General features: G+C 41.0%; 1 protein-coding gene across 1 annotated transcript in view; it reads left to right on the top strand.

Moving 5' to 3' along the window:
* The first annotated feature begins 267 nt into the window (after positions 1–267).
* Positions 268–17899, top strand: part of LOC143942834 (cathepsin K-like) — a 30176-nt gene continuing 12544 nt past the window's right edge. The window contains exons 1-6 of the mRNA XM_077464236.1: positions 268–446; positions 4204–4352; positions 5451–5573; positions 6413–6565; positions 11826–12041; positions 16146–16305. Coding sequence (XP_077320362.1) covers positions 4221–4352; positions 5451–5573; positions 6413–6565; positions 11826–12041; positions 16146–16305 — 784 coding nt within the window. The 5' untranslated portion in view covers positions 268–446; positions 4204–4220. The remainder of the gene's footprint in view (positions 447–4203; positions 4353–5450; positions 5574–6412; positions 6566–11825; positions 12042–16145; positions 16306–17899) is intronic.

A 17899-nucleotide genomic window follows, 5' to 3' on the forward strand; every position in this document is an offset into this window, starting at 1 on the left:
CACTCCAAAATCTTGAACAAATCTTTTGCAGAGGAGTGGCGGCTGTTAAAGCCACAAAGCTCTGAATGTTCATGGTTTTAGAAAAGTATTTTGAGCTTACAATATATAAGTGTGATGGTCAGGTCTCCAGTAACTAGTGACCTTATGGTGTATATAACTTGTTGGTGGACTGATCCTTTAAAGATGTTCAGGATGCATAATAATCAGTCTGGCTGTTAGTTGGGTGACCGATATCTTGGATGTCTTCCAGAAAGTTACCACAGTCTGCCGAGAAGTCTTGCAGCTTTCTGAGAATGACTATCACTTATCAATTTATGTCCCACACTCTGGTGGCTTTGTATGATGAAGGTGCAGATAGGAATTGTGGCTCTTAAGAATATATAAATGAATGAACAGCCCTCTGCCTTCACCTTTCTGACACTGGCAATTGCGAATAAACCCTCCAGGTGAGTAATAACCAAAACCATCAGCATTTTAAGATTTTCAGTGATATTTTGTTTTCAAACTAATAAGTCTAAAAGCACCATGTACATAACTGTTATGTTGGACCATTACTATATATTTTTTTAGCAGATAGAATTACTATATTTTAATTTATGATGTTTTACATGTGTTTTCATACTTTTAGTGGACCACCAGCCATAATAATTCAGTTAACAATATTTCAGTTTGCACAACTCCCAACTAAAATAACAATACCGCTTACACACAATCGGACATTCCTACAACAAAATCCTGGATTTCCGACGGATGTTGGCTCAAAATTGTCATCTTGCATACACACAGACACACAAATGTTGTCGGAAATTCCAAACCTCAAGAACTCGGTAACGTACAACATGTACGATGAGCCGAGAAAAATGAAGTTCAATAGTCAGTGCGGCTCTTCTGCCCAATTCTGAGCATGCATGGAATTTTGTGGGTCAGAATTGTGTACACACGATCGGAATTTCTAACAACGGATTTTGTTGTCGGAAAATTTGAGACCCAGCTCTCAAATTTTTGTTGTCGGAAATTCTGACAGCAAATGTCCGATGGAGCCTACACACGCTCGGAATTTCCAACAAGAAGCTCCCATAGAACATTTGTTGTCTGAAATTCCGAGAGTGTATACGCGGCATAATAATTAAAGAGTATATAAACCTAACATTTCATATTCCTGATGTGTGCCTGTTGTGCCATGTACTAGTATGAAAAAGTTTTCTGTTCTCTTTGTATAGCTTCCTCTTCCTTCCTGGTTTTCCTGCCAATTCCTCTGCTTTCCTTTCAAAAACTAACCACCCTAGGCAGGACAGCACAGCCTCGTCAGTTCTCTAGCTGTGCTGGGAACTCTGCCTTCTCTCCTCCATTGATCAGACTTGTTCTGAGATACCCTCTTCCTGAATATCCATTTACTGGGAAGATTGGTGTGCTGCTGTTTTTTTCTCCCCCAAGTCCCATGCACCTGAAAACAGAGGGCATGGGATCACTTATTAAAACAAAGGGAAAAAAGGTATTCAGAATTTTTTTATATCTATATGCAAATGTTTTACCTTTCATTTCACTTTTAAACTGTATGGGTTGTTTTACAAGATGAAGATTTTCCTTTACTACAGAACTACATTAATTTGTGTCATTTGCATATGCATAGAGTTCAGTTTTAATTTTGGATATACTGGGGAAGGATTTGACCAGCTGTAAGGTTTTGTATTGTTCTTGTCTCCATTGGGGAGATTTCTCCTTACTTCCTGAGTCCAATATTGCGATTCTGGATATTGGATAGGAAGTGAAAAAAAAAACTTTCCAACAGAGACACCAAGAGAGAAATCATCACGTTTAGTACAATGGAGAGAGTTAGAAGAGCAGTCCAATTTTTATAGCTATCTGTGTCCATGCTGGCAACATTTCCCTTCCCAGAATGCCTTGGTGGAACCCTACATGTTAAAAATGTGACAAGGCATCACAAGATAGGAAGTGATTGGAAATGACATGGGGGGGGGGGGGAGGGGGGACCCACCGAATTGGGATCTAATTTGTAGCATTAAAATTTGATAAGATTCACCCAAGGAGACCTAATTGTTGCCAACAACCCTATAACCCTATCAACCTTACTAACTATGTAACTAATTAGTAACCATGGAAAAGAGAGGAGGTACTCCCCAAGAAGTACACATGGGACTTTAAGGGCAACCATAGTAAATGATAGATATATATGTAAACATAGAAAATGTCACCATATAACACAATAATAAAAACCATAAATGCAGTTGATTCGATTGAAAATGTTATTGTCTTGTATTGATCTCACAGTTTCTTCAGGGGCATTTTCATGAGTAGATTTTTGCAACTAATAACAATCGATCAACCTAGGTCCACACACAAGCACTGCCAGTGCCTTCACAGATATCCAGGATTACATATACATCTATGCACAAGCACAAATGTAAAAAAGACTGGTGCATAGAGACACACAGTAAGATAACTCTGATGGGGTCCCAAGGAGAGCCGAGCCCGGAGCTCATGGAATGCTATCCTAGGTTTGTGTTGCCTTCTAAAAGGCATATAGGGATATAAACCTAGGAAGTTTATAGATGAAAATGAAATTGCAGATACCACTAGTTCAGAGGTGGCACATGGACACAGCTCAGTCACATCAGGTAGTAATCTTTTGATAGGTGTAATGCACCTGCACCTAATCCTGTCTGGTATCAAATGTGACAAGGAATCACAAGATAGGAAGTGAGTGGAAATGACATAGGAAGGGGGGGAGGGGGCCCACCGAATGGTGATCTACTTTGTAGCATCACAAGATAGGAAGTGAGTGGAAATAACACAAGATGGGAATGCACCCAATAGTGCCCATGATACCCAATAGTGCCCATGATACCCTTCTTTGTAGCCACGCCTGGCAACACCCACTCACGTTGCTACAACCAGGCTTTAGTCTCTTAGATTAAAGTTTCAACTTGTGGAGGAGAGAGGGTTTTAGGCACAGGATACTCCAAAACAGCAAAAAATCCCAGGCCCAGGTATTAGCAGAAATCCATACATACCGTCCTCCTGCAACAGTTTCTTCTAAGCTCTCCAGGACACCGTACTTCACAGTGGGCTCCCCTGAATATGCTGCTTGTGGATAGCCACCTTCCTGTTTCTTAAACGTATTCCACAGGCCAGCTTTCTGGCCTCTGTCATGGTCCAGCTTTAACCTGCCCATAGATGCACCAAAATCTTCCCAGTTCAGCAGGGACCAGCCAAATTTCAATCCATGTATGGACATTGTGGTTTTACAAAAGTCGGTCTACTGACTGACTTCTATTCAACCACCCTGTCAGATATTAGCTGCTTGATCAGTGCTGCAGGCTGATCAGTGTATTTTGACAGCGGGGAAGTCTTCCTGCTGTCAGAGTACAAAAGCTCAGCAGGCAGGATTCCCCCATCCACCTCAAATGTGTGGATAGGGGAATTGGATTGAATTTTTTTTTATTCAACCATTCAACCCGCCAGCTGAATGAAAAAAAAACTTTTGAGATTCAGGTACCCATGGGAACAAACATTTATTTTCTTTGGCTTCCTCTCCCGGGAGGCAAAGATAAGGACATCTTACATGGGCACTCCCTCCATGCAAGCGATTGAGAGGGAGGAAACTTCTAGAAGGTCACTCCAAACATTTATTCTCTTCCTCAGCCCACATCCCTGGAATAATTTTCTATGTGACAGGTTAAGACAGAAGAAATATTCATAACATAGTACATTCATAGTACAAACTTCTCACTTTTACTACTGGAGAACACTCAACATCATCAGGCAGAAGCAATCAATGCCCTGAGCCTAGTAGAAAAAACATAGCTCAGGCTGGCTACAGCCTAGTTGCAAACAACACTAAATTTAGCTAGGGTCACTTCAGCTGGAGGCAGGGTCCCTAGGGAAAAGAGTTACACTTCAACATGGACTTTCATGAAAAATACCTAAGGAGGTCACAGAGAATTCAAGGCCTGAACCCAATATTCAAAAAATCACACTACATAACGTATGACGGCTGTAGCGTTGTGGGACTTTCCCTGAAATTTAGTATTTCACATTTGTCTACCCCTTACTAGTACACATAATAGCTTAAAAACCTAACGTGGCTTTGTCTAGTATCAGTGGAAAGCTATTGGAAAGAATAGTTGGCATAAACTTGTAAAATCTTTATATGTTAAATCAAGAGGATTTTTCTTTCAACAGGTCTGCACTGTTAAACAATGGGCTCCCCTATAACCAGTCTTGCATGTCTACTCATTATTATTATGTCTATTCACGGCAGTCCTGATTCCACCCTGAATGACCACTGGAAGCTATGGACATTGAAACACCAGAAAGTCTACATGAATGCGGTAATGTATAATACCTATAATACTTTATTTGGTGTTTGTTTTGTATTTAAATTTTGTGTATGTATGATCTCTCCTTAGCATTAACCCATCTTGCCCTTGGTTATAGGATTATTTCATAAATTAAAATATCAATATAACTGCCAGGGTTCATGGCAACAAAGATAGTATAAAACTTAAAGAAAAAAAAGCCCAAATTACAACATAAAAAGAAGGCATTGTATAGCAAAAAAACCCCAAAAAACAACAAAAAAAAAAAAAGAAATTAAATGAATATTTATATAGCATTTATTTAATTTTTTTGCTGAGAACACACTGTAACCTAATGAAAAACTTAAAGGTTAAACCAATACATCTGTTTATGTTACTTTAAAATTATTATATGCTGGAAAGAATGGAGAATGTGAAATTAAACAGTGTCCCAGTCAACAATAGTGCAATCTATAGTTGTAATTTCAAGTTGGATTTTTTTTTTCTTTGTATTTTATTTGCTTTGCCATTGATTCCTATGTTATCTCTCAGATTTTTTTTAAGGTAGCTTTATACGATCGTTGTAGCCAACAACTAGCAGCCTATTAAACTTTCTATTATTTTTTTTAATGTAAATTGTACCTGGTGAATTGTTTGTTGTAGATTTATAGATCTCATATTAGTTCTAATGTTTATGCATAAGTTTTTTTTTTAATTTTTGTTATAAATTTTATACTTTATATATTTTATGCACATGCATTTTTGTTGTTGTGTTTTGCAACCCTGATTAAGGGTGAGGTTTTGAGGCACTGAAATTCATTGGCACCATCTTTTATCCTAATTCTCATTTAAATAAACCTGTATCTGCACAATACAATATTGGTGCAGAACTTATATCACCTCCCACTATGAAGCCAAGCAAAGGTGTCTCGCTTCTCTTGTTGAACTAAGCCAAGCAAACAAAAGCAACAGAGAACCTGTCACTAGAGTGATGTAACTATAATACTTTAACAATATCCAGCAAAAACTGAATTATTACCTGTGAATAGTACACACTGCATTTCTATGGCTCTATATCTGTATGTCTATCCTGGATGTTTTGAAGATGATATCCATTTTCTGACATCATAGATGGAAGAGGTGAAAAGACGTATGATCTGGGAAGATAATCTGAAATTTGTCACTATCCACAATCTGGAGTACAGCCTGGGGCTTCACACTTTTGAAGTTGGAATGAACCATTTGGCAGACATGGTAAGAAGTTTTCTCAAGTCTTAGGCCCCTTTCACACTGGGGCGGGGGTGGCGTCGGCGGTAAATCGCCGATTTTTTTAGCGGTGCTTTACCGTCGTATTTGCAGAGTTAAATAGGGTTAAAACCACCCGCAAAGCGCTACTGCAGCATACCATATCTAGTCTTGTGAAGATATAAAAAAAAAAAAGTGCATCTCAAAATGGCATTACATAAGATGAATGAATTTGACTATGCTTGTCATAAACAATTATCTTTCTTTTTTTTACATACTTATTATTACCTTTATTTTTTATCATTTGCTGTATCTCAATGCTGCTGATCTCCTACTGCCATACAGTATCTCACTAAAAACACAATTCCTATTGCTGGGGATGCCTAAAATGTTTTTTGAATCTTAGTGCAGACTTCTCAGAAAACCATTGAGCCAATCACACCACCACAAAACGACATGGTGTTGTTCTGCACAACCAACATTGTTCAGAAAGACTCCAGCTCCCAATGATTTATTGTCAATTTTTGGAAAGTAACAGAGGCTGGGGATGCAAAATAGAAAGGACATTTTTAATAACCTTAAATTACAACATGGCTTTTGTAGCAATTTTATATGCTGTATTATTTGTTACATGCAATGCACACACTTATTGACAGCACCCGGGCTGAAACCCCCCAACTGTCGCATCATTGATACGTCTCTAGAACTGTGTGTAAGCACACTGAAATAAACACAAGTGCTCATAAGTAATTTGAAACGAGAAGATAACTCTTGTGACTAGCCTTGTATAAGTTAAACTATAAAAGGTCAGAGATATTGTTGTAGTTATTCGTATATTTTTACTACAGACAGCGGAGGAAGTAACGGCCACAATGACCGGTTTTAGGGCTCCTGAGATCCAAAAAACGAATTGCACAGATGGATTGGTTAAATGGGATGTTAAAGCTCCGGAGTCAATTGACTGGAGAACTAAAGGCTGTGTCACAGATGTAAAGAACCAGGTATGACGTTTTCCACTTCAGACTAGAGCTACACCCACTCTCAGTCCTAGGTAGGGCACAGTAAGGTCCTTGTCACTTGCGCCTTTCCTAAGAATACAACCGTTATGTATATCACTTTGGAAGTTGCATGTCAAACCACAGCCATTGCACTCTACAGCAGCCTTTTTCAACCAGGGTGCTAACAAATTGCCCAATTCATGTAAATAAGCAAGCGAATGGATTAAAGTGGTTGTAAACCCTTACAAACCACTTTGACCTACAGGTAAGCCTAGATTAAGGCTTACCTGTAGGTCCAAGAAATATCTCCTAAACCTACACGTTTAAGAGATATTTACTAAAAGACCGTGACAGCTGTCTATGGTGCATGCGCCGTAGACAGCGGCACGCAGGCGCACTATCGCCGTTAGCAGCATGCCGCTACTAACGGCGATATGCCGTTAGTGGCGGCTCCCGTGCGCATGCACAGGAGTGACGTCATCGCCGCTCCAGCGCTGTGAGTGGCCAGAGCAGCAATACCCGGAAGAAGATGGATGCTCCGGACTACAGGGGACAGCGGTGACATTGCTGGCTCCTGTGTCAGGTAAGTGACACATAATGGGCTACTATGCATCTTATGCTTTACCTTTGCAGGGAGACAAAGAGAAAGTAGGGTTTACTTCCGCTTTAAGCCTGCCTTTTAGTTACACAAAGCCACAAGTTTTCCATGCACACTATTACAATCTTCCAGCTTCCGACGTCCTAACAACCAGTGATGTCATCGGTTGATAAGAAGAATGTTGGGCACCTACACAGCATCCTTCTTTGGCCTTCCCCTGCCCTTCTTCATAGCATCACATTAGCTGAGTGAGGGAGAGAAACTGAAGGAGAAGAGAAACATTGGAATACTAGTCAGTACCAGAATGCAAAGGTGTATTTGGGAAGAATAAATCACCTCTAATATTGGGTGTCCTATGTGTGTGAATGTTGCTGTGATATGTAAAGCTATAAGTTTAGTTTTTTTACATTTTAGAATGAGGTGCCTCCTTACTGCTCTACAGTAAGGACTGATCTTCACACTGGCTAAACCAATTTTGGATCCAGTGCCTCCCAAATACACCTTTATAAAATTGTATATTTCATTGACATGCTAACAGCTAACAACAATTCTTATCACTTTATAGCTGAATATGCAAGAGGTTAATAGCTGAACTCCAGTACATTTTTCCTGTTAATAGGCTATAACCACTTCAACTCTGGAAGGATTTACCGCCTTCCTGACCAGAGCATTTTTGCGATTCGGGTGCTGCGTCGCTTTAGCTCACAATTGCCCGATCATGCGATCTTAACGTACTTTTTTTCCCACAAATAGAGCTTTCTTTTGGCGGTATTTGATCACCTCTGTGGTTTTTATTTTTTGCGCTATAAACAAAAAAAAAGCGTCAATTTTGAAAAAAGCAATATTTTTAACTTTTTGCTATAATAAATATCCCTAAAAAAAATGTATAAAAAAACAATTTTTTTCCTCAGTTTAGGCTCAGTGTATTCTTCTACATATTTTTGGTAAAAAAAAAAAAAAAATCGCAATAAACGTATATTGATTTCTTTGCGCAAAAGTTATAGCGTCTACAAAACAGGGGATAGATTTATAGCATTTTTAATATAATTCATTTTTTTACTAGTAATGAAGGCAATCTGCCATTTTTCATTGGGACTGCGACATTATGTTGGACACATCGGACACTTTAGTCACTATTTTGGGACCATTGTCATTTATACAGCGATCAGTGCTATAAATATCCCTGTCACTAGACAGAACAGCGAAATGTCTTGTTTACATAGGCATCTCCCCGTTCTGCCGCTTCATGACACAATCGCGAGGCCGCCGGCGAACATCGAGTTTACGGGACACGCGGGCACGCTACCGCGTGTGCTTTCGCCAGTGCACGCCCACAAGCCGGCAAATTTGAAGGGACGTACAGGTACATGTATTTGCCTGTACGAGCCACTCTGACGACGTATGTGTGTGTGTGGTGGTCGGCAAGTGGTTAAGAAAGAATAATACAACAGAATGTTTATGAAAATGCTGAAACCTATAATTGTTGGTGTATGTGATGATACAACTGCATCAGCAGAAACCACAATGCAGATTAGCCCAGAGGTACATTTCATGGCAACTGTATATGAATACTGGACCAATTTATTCAATGCATCAGCTCAAATCTATGTAGTCGGATAGGTGCACGCTCTTAAACTTCTACATGAAGTCTAGGTACACTTCACACATGGGCAACCGCAAGTAGGGGCAAGGGTGGTCAAAGACTGCGGCTCTCACCAGGTTCCCCGCCCAGCTTCCTGCCCGCTCCTTCCCTACTGGCCATAACTGAGGGCCAATCAAAAGAGACCAGGAGAGGAGAGCATCATGAGACATGTAGTCCCAAATATTGGTGACCCCATTTTCCATAGGGAGGAGGCTACACCTCGATCAAGAGAGAGATTGAGAGACTGCAACCTGAAAAAAAGCTGAGGAAGAGAGTGCTACAGGACAAAGAACGAGGAGTGTGCTGGGCAGAAGCCAGAGAGAGAGCCACGCTACCCAGCGCCACCAGCGAGAGAGCCACGCTGCCCAGCGCCACCAGAGAGAGAGAGAGACACACTGCCCAGCCCCACTAGAGAGAGAGACACACTGCCCAGCACCACCAGAGAGAGAGACACACTGCCCAGCGCCACTAGAGAGAGCCACACTGCTCAGCACCACCAGAAAGGCTGAGCCACTACCAGGGTACAGACATGCTAAACTACTGACCAGAGTCGCCCCAGGGAACCAAGAGTGAGTGACCGTCCAGCCGGAGGGATCACTGCTGTAGTTTTGCTGGGTCTGGTAAGAGGGCCTGTTGGCCGTTATCCATTACTTATCCTAGGGACTGTACTATGTCTGCAGACTCTGACCATGATAATGTGATAATGAAATTGTGGAAAAGGGGCGGTGCATGAGTGACCCTAAAATGATGCCCCCCCTGAAAAAAGTTCTGGGGACGCCCATGACTTCACACACAGTGTAATGATACGCATCTCCTTTAGGCCACTTTCACTGCATTTAAACTGAACCTTGAAAGCTGTGAGTCTAATGACCTGTGGTTTTGAAAACAAAGATGTGAAGAAGCCCTTAAAGTGGAACTAAACTCCCCTATCGTTTTCAGCCAAGGAAGCTGCCATCTTTGCCTCTGTTTAATCTTCAACTGCTATGGTGCTGCACATGTGATTCGTTGTGACACCAGCCATTGGATGGTTTGATAGTTTGGCTGAGAGCACAGCCAATGTGCAGTTAGCATTCCCGGCATGCCTTTTTTTTTTAACTGTTTAAATCCATGGGTTTACTTCCACTTTAAGCTATTATTTAATATCATTCTTGCTGAATGTTAATAGACTGTGCCTTTAAGGCAACTCTGTACAGTATTTCAATAACCGCTATTACCAGCTTCAAGGAAATCCGGAAGATAAGTATTATACTCATCTCGGTGGAGGCCCATGTCTCCAACCTCCTCTCCTTTCCAGTGGTACAGCTTTCATAAGGCTCTTTGCAATATAAAATTCCGGTAGTGTTGTATGCCTGTGCCCATTCCGCTCCCTTTGGTTTCTTCCTTTGGCGCTCCTTTGCCACTAAGACCTCTAATGACACAGTGGTGAGAGGAAGGAACCATATCACATGGCGGGGCAAACAACCATCCAAGACTCCCGGAAGTGTTAAATGCTGAAGAGTCTGATGGATGTTGCAGAGCTAGAACAGTGGGAAGGTTGTAGACATGGGCCACCATAGAGGTAAATATAATACCTCTTCTCTTACATGTAGCTGGCATTGAGAATTATGGAAAATGTAGAATGAGTCATATTAACCACTTCAGCCCTTTACCATTTGGCTGGCCAAAGACCAGAGCACTTTTTGCGATTAGACACTGAGTCGCTTTAACTGACAATTGCGCGGTCGTGCAACGTGGCTCCCAAACAAAATTCGTCCTTTTTTTCCCACAAATAGAGCTTTCTTGTGGTGGTATTTGATCACCTCTGCTGTTTTTATTTTTTGCGCTATAAACAAAAAAAGGGACAATTTTGAAAAATTATTATAGCAAACACGATTTGCTATAATAAATATCCCCAAAAATATAAACTTTTTTTTTCCCTATTCTTCTACATATTTTTAGTAAAAAAACAAAAAAACGCAATAAGCGTTTATTGATTGGTTTGCGCAAAGGTCATCACGTCTACAAAATAAGGGATAGTTTTATGGCATTTTTATTAATATTAATTTTTTACTAGTAATGATCTGCGATTTTTATCATGACTGCGACGTTATGGCGGACAGATCGGACACTTTTAGCACTATTTTGGGACCATTCACATTTATACAGCAATCAGTGCGATTAAAAATGCATTGATTACTGTGTGGCAGTGAAGGGGTTAACCAGGGGGGTTGCTGAAGGGGTTAATTGTGTCCTAGGGATGTGTTCTAACTGTAGGGGGGATGGACTACTTGTGTCATGACGCTGATCACAGGGAGCTGTGATCGGTGTCCTGTCATTAGGCAGAATGGGGAGATGCTTTGTTTACATCAGCATTTCCCCATTCTTCCTCTCTGTGAGACGATCGCGGGTATCCCCACGGACATCAAGTCCACGGGACACGCGATCACACTCATGGAGCTTGCGGCGGGCGCGTGCCCACAATGGCACGTCTTAAAGGAACGTACAGGTACGTTACTATGACTGTACGTGCCATTCTGCCGATGTATATTGGCGTGAGCCGGTTGGCATAGGGTTGAACGTGAGCCAAAACCTTTTTTCTGTTGGGTCGAGTTGGGGAAGATTAGAACCTCTTTTTGGGTTATATTCCTGTTTGTGACCTCCATTGGAAAGATTTGCTCTCACTTTTTCCCCTGATACCAGCTTGTCACCAAGGCAGACATTACTAAAATATTACTGTTGTCACCAAAACAGCAGCAGAGGGGACATTTTCCAAAGGTCTAATTCTTCCCTACTGTACTCAAGACTAGAAAAGGTTTTTCATGCACACTCATACTTTTCTTTTTTTAAGATATCTGCATAGATAAGACTTCTGGTAATTTTGCAGAAGAATCCATAATAATTCATATTATTATTCTTAATATCAGTTGAACTATATTTGTAACAACTCTGTTGAGACACCAAGACACTTTCAATTGGTGCCTTGAAATACTATACACCTCATGTATTAAGAATGTATCTGATCCTTAGCATTGTACATATTGCAGGGTGGATGTCACTCTTGCTGGGCTTTCAGTGCAACGGGCGCTGTGGAATGCCAGGTGAAGCTGAAGACAGGAAAACTGCAGTCACTGAGCGCACAGGAGCTTGTAGATTGCAACAAGGCAAAACATGGATGCAAGGGAGGACGGCTGGAGGTGGCTTTTAGTTATATTGTTGAAAAAGGAATTGCACTAGAATCCTCATACCCATATGTAGGAAAGGTAACAAAATACAATTATCTATCTATCTATCTATCTATCTATCTATCTATCTATCTATCTATCTATCTATCTATCTATCTATCTATCTATCTATCTATCTATCTATCTATCTATCTATCTATCTATCTATTCATCTATCTATCTACTACAGTATCTATCTATCTATCTATCTGATAAGAATCTTTAAAGGATGTTTTTTAAAAATGTCAGCCTTTTTACAGTCTTAAAGGGACTCTTTTGCTCGGTTTAGAAAATTTTACATTTAACAAAGCAGCACCTACAGAAGAATACTTACCCGTCATGCCACCCATTCCCTTTACCTGATCTTTGTTCACACTTGCATAGTGGTGCACTGTGTTTTAAAAAAATTATGCATGCCCGCATTGTGATTGTGTTGGTAGCCCATTCACAATAAATGGGATGCCTAATTCAACACATTCAATTCCCCAAAGATAACACAAACCTGCTTAACCCCCACACTTTAGTGTCAACTGGCTCTTAAAGGAGTTGTATAGGCAGAAGGTTTTTTTATATTAATGCATTCTATGCCCGCCATAGGAAGCTGCTTGCTGTGGGGGGCACTGAACAGGAGGGAAGGGCCGGGAGCAGCGAAGAGGGACCTGAGAAGAGGAGGATCGGGGCTGCTCTATGCAAACCAACTGCACAGAGCAGGTAAGTATAACATGTTTATTATTTGTTTTTTTGTTTTAAAAAAAAACAAGACTTTACAATCCCTTTAAAAGAAATAGTGCTAATGTGAAGAACTTTTTAAAGAATCTCGATCTCCCTTAAAGGGGTTGTACAGGTTTGTTTTTTATTTTCTGAATAGGTTCCTTTAAGCTAGTGCATTGTTGGTTCACTTACCTTTTCCTTCGATTTCCCTTCTAAATGTTTTTTTTCTTTGTTTTCTTTGCTTGTTCAGTAAGCTGTTCTGGCTGACTAAACGCCACTCGGATGATGATGTGAAGTTTACTGAGGAGAAACAGGAAGTAAGAAATTCAGACAAAGAAAAAAAAACATTTATGCCGCGTACACACGATCGGAATTTCCGGCCAGAAAAATACAGATGAGAGCTTTTCATCGGAAAATGCGACCACGTGTATGCTCCATCGGAATTTAGCTGTCTGAATTTCCGCCAGCCAAAAATTGATAGCATGTTCTCAATTTTCCCAACGGAAAAACTTTCTATCGGTAATTCCGATCGTGTGTATGCAATTCCGACACGCCAAAAATCACTCATGCTCAGATTAAACTACGAGACAGAAGCTATTGGCTACTGGCTATTGAACTTCCTTTTTCTAGTCACGTCGTATGTCTTGTACGTCACCACGTTATAAATGATCGGAATTTGATGTGACCGTGTGTAGGCAAGACAGCTTGAGCCGAATTCCGACGGGAAAACCATCAGAGCTTTTTCCGACGAGAATTCCGATCGTGTGTACGTGGCATTAGAAGGGAAATCGAAGGAAAAGGTAAGTGAACCAACAATGCACTAGCTTAAAGGAACCTATTTAGAAAATAAAAAAGGAAGCTTTACAGCCCCTTTAAAATCTGGCCTTGGACAGCCTTCCATTTTGCCCTTATTATAATTTTCCACTCACGCTATAGTTCAAATAGTAGATTACGCCATAGGATGAGATAGGTAATCTCATTCTGATGCTCTAACTAGTCTCCCGGATCTCTGTGGCCTGTTCATAAACCCTAGCCTGCTTCTAGTCCATTTGTAAAATTTACTAAATTTAGGCTGTATGGTACTAAAATCATTCAGTAATGCTGTGAGGTCTTGTCCAGCCCCTAGCCTGTGGCTGGGAAGAAAAACGAAAAGCAGTTCATATCTCTGTCACTTGGCTCTCTTCTCTCATCAATGCTTCTTGTACTGCAGCACAACTCATTGCCTCTTTGTGCTGCTTCTCTTACACCCGGGATACATAGCAGGTACTGTTTTCATTTTTTTTTTTAAATACATTTCGAAGAGTTCAGTTAAAAATGTCTGACATGAGCAAAAAGTTTAAAAAAAAACTTTAGACAATGAACCCTACTGTACTTATGTACATTATCTCACAAAAGTGAATATACCCCCCACATTTTTGTAAATATATTATTCTATCTTTTCATGTGACAACACTGAAGAAATGACACACACATATGTAAAGTAGTGAGTGTACAGCTTGTTTTACAGTGTAAATTTGCTGTGCCCTCAAAATAACGCAACACACAGCCATTAATGTCTAAACCGCTGGCAACAAAAGTGAGTAAACCCCAAAGCAAAAGTGAAAATGTCTAAATTGGGCCCAAAGTGTCAATATTTTGTGTGACCCCCATTATTTTCCAGCACTGCCTTAACCCTCTTGGGCATGGAGTTCACCAGAGCTTCACAGGTTGCCACTGGAGTCCTCTTCTCCTCCTCCATGATGACATCACAGAGCTGGTGGATGTTAGAGACCTTGCGCTCCTCCACCTTCCATTTGAGGATGCCCCACAGATGCTCAATAGGGTTTAGGTCTGGAGACATGCTTGACCAGTCCATCACCTTTACCCTCAGCTTCTTTAGCAAGGCAGTGGTCATCTTAGAGGTGTGTTTGGGGTTGTTATGTTGGAATACTGCCCTGCAGCCCAGTGTCCAAAGAGAGGGGATCGTGCTCTGCTTCAGTATGTCACAGTACATGTTGGCATTCATAGTTCCCTCAAGGGACTGTAGATCCCCAGTGCCGGCAGCATTTATGCAGCCCCAGACCATGACACTCTCACCACCATGCTTGACTGTAGGCAAGACACACTTGTCTTTGTACTCCTTACCTGGTTGACACTATATGAACCAAATAAGTTTATCTTGGTCTCATCAGACCACAGGACATGGTTCCAGTAATCTACTTGTCTTCAGTAAACTGTTTGTGGGCTTTCTTGTGCATCATCTTTAGAAGAGGCTTCCTTCTGGGGCAACAGCCATGTAGACCAATTTGATGTAGTGTGCGGCGTATGGTCTGATCACCGACAGGCTGACCCCCCACCCCTTCAACCTCTGCAGCAATACTGGCAACACTCATACGTCTATTTCCCAAAGACAACCTCTGGATATGACGCTGAGCACGTGCACTCAACTTCTTTGGTCGACCATGGCGAGGCCTGTTCTGAGTGGAACCTGTCCTGTTAAACTGCTGTATGGTCTTGGCCACCATGCTGCAGCTCGGTGTCAGGGTTTTGGCAATCTTTGTATAGCCTAGGCCATCTTTATGTAGAGCAACAATTCTTTTTTTCAGATGCTCAGAGTTCTTTGCCATAAGGTGCCATGTTGAACTTCCAGTATGAGAGAGTAAGAGCAATAACACCAAATTTAACACACCTGCTCCCCATTCACACCTGAGACCTCGTAACATTAACAAGTCACATGACCCCGGGAGGGAAAATGGGTAAATGGGCCCAATTTGTACATTTTCACTTAGGGATGTATTCACTTTTGTTGTCAGCAGTTTAGACATTAATGGCTGTGTGTTGAGTTATTTTGAGGGGACAGCAAATTTACTCTGTTATACAAGCTGTACACTCACTACTTTACATTTTAGACAAGTGTAATTTCTTCAGTGTTGTCACATGAAAAGATATAAAAAAAAAATTACAAAAATGTGAGGGGTGTACTCACTTTTGTGAGATACTGATATATGCTTATGATATTTCCATAGATTTCATTTTTTTCCATTACTTTCAACAAAACCCATCTCAGCTCCCAACTGTCCCAGATTTTGAGGGACTGTCCATGATTTGGAACAAAGTCCCTCTGCCCCTCTTTCCTCCTCATTTGTCCCTCATTTTGATTTGATCTCTATAGTTTTATATAAAATGCACTTTTTATCTTTCAAAAAGTGTTTCCCAGAGCTAAACCTTTCATCCAATTTCTAAATTGCTGTATTTGTAAATTTAAAAAGCTAATACAAAGGAAATGTAGTGGTAAAGTGGGTTTAACAATTTTTTTGTATAATACTCCTTTAAGGGGCGTGACAAGGGGTGTGTCCTATGTCTACATACTTGCTAATAGGTGTCCCTCGTTCCCATATAAAAAAGTTGGGAGGTATGCAAAACCTAATAGTATTGCTTTTATCTGATCACCAGGAAGGCACCTGTTTCACTGCTCCTAAGGCTGCTAAATGCGTGGGTTGTGAGACGTTGCCAACTGTGAATGAACTGGAACTTCAGCAAGTGGTGGGAACCGTGGGACCCGTGTCTGTGGCAATAGATTCTTCTCTGACGTCCTTCCGTCTGTACAAAAGTGGTGTGTATGAACCTTCCTTTAAACCCCAACTCCAGGAATGTTATAAACTCCATTCTTGCAGTTGGGCCACACTTTACTACAAGGGTTAAATACATGTTAAGTCCAGGGGTGCATGAGAAAGGTGTAAATACTTGCCTTATTCCTCACCACAGCAGGGTCCCTTGCAACTGGCTTAGGGCACACTCCAGCCCACTCACTGTATAATACAGTATTAATGTCCCTATATTGTACTGATGATGCAGAGTCTCCACCCACAGACCAGAGCTTCGGACAGGGGAGTAGAGTGCTCCAGAGCGAGAGTGTAAGGTAAGTACTTCAGCTTGAACTTTAACCCCTAGAGATAATGAGCATTTAACCCATGCAGTGCAGGGGGTCCCACTGCAAAGATTAATTTTTTTAAATTCCTATTCTGGCAGTAGATCTGTGTTTTTTCCACTTTTGTTAACAGGGTGACAGTGTTTGTTCTGCAGTGGAATTGTGCAGTAGGGTTGTCACCCTGTGGACAAGGTAGTCTTAAATAGTTTTAGGTTAACTTTAACCTCCTTAGCAGTATTCCCGAGTCTGGCTCGGGGTGGAATTTCAGAACCAAAAGCGGTAACCCGGAGCCAGAATCGGGATTGCATCACAGGATCCAGGAAGAGCTTACTTACCTTGTCTCCTGGATCCTGCAATGTCTCCCTGCAGTGTCAGCGGCTCGTCCTCCGCTTGATTCATCATGGAGCCGGGCTCCGTTCCCTGGGAGAGTTGTGACGCACGGGGACGGAGAACGGCGCCAAATTCAAAAAGTGAAACACACACTATACATACAGTACACTTAGTTTATGTAATTATTTCACATCCCTTTTTTCCCTAGTGGTTTCTCCAGTGCCCTGCATGTAGTTTTATATTAAAAAAAACTTTTTGCCTGGAAACTGGAGATTGTCCATAGCAACCAAAACCGTCCCTTTATATCAAAAGTGGTTTTAGACCAGCTAGAAAACAGCGATAATAAATTAGAATCACTCACAGAATTGAGTGACAGTGATTTGTGAGGAGATCCGTCATCAAACACTGAAAAGTAATGACAGTGACAATTCTACACCCAAGCAAATTTCAGTGTTTTTGATATGATTACATTATTGAATAATTTTTATTATTATTATTATATGGTACAATTATTTATAGTTATTTACTGTATTATAATTCATGATTTGGTTTTTCTAACTTTATCATACCCGGGATGTCTACAAGACTCTGGTTTGGACAGATTTAAGTGAGTTATTCCTAAGAGTTACAGGACTACAATATAAAACGCCAAATTTCCATGCAAAATAATTGTACCGCTTGCAGCACCAAAAATCTGAAATAATCATACCGCCAGGGAGGTTAAGTAAAGGTCAAACAAATGAAAGTGGTTCTAAAGGCAAGACATTTTTCTACCTTAATGCATTCCCAGATTAAGGTAAAAATGTCCTAGTATTTGTGTTGCCCCCCTCGCCGCCCGAGTCCAATCTCAAGCCAGCACTATTCCCGTCTGCAGCAGTTTTCTACCTATCTCTCTGGCCAGTCAAATTATATGAACAGACAGCAGGGAGAGGGGTTGAGCTTTGCTGTG

The sequence above is a fragment of the Lithobates pipiens genome, unplaced genomic scaffold (genome assembly GCF_037356315.1).
Source record: "Lithobates pipiens isolate NorthernLeopardFrog02 unplaced genomic scaffold, aLitPip1_a1.2 Scaffold_30, whole genome shotgun sequence".
In the NCBI taxonomy this organism is placed as follows: domain Eukaryota; kingdom Metazoa; phylum Chordata; class Amphibia; order Anura; family Ranidae; genus Lithobates; species Lithobates pipiens.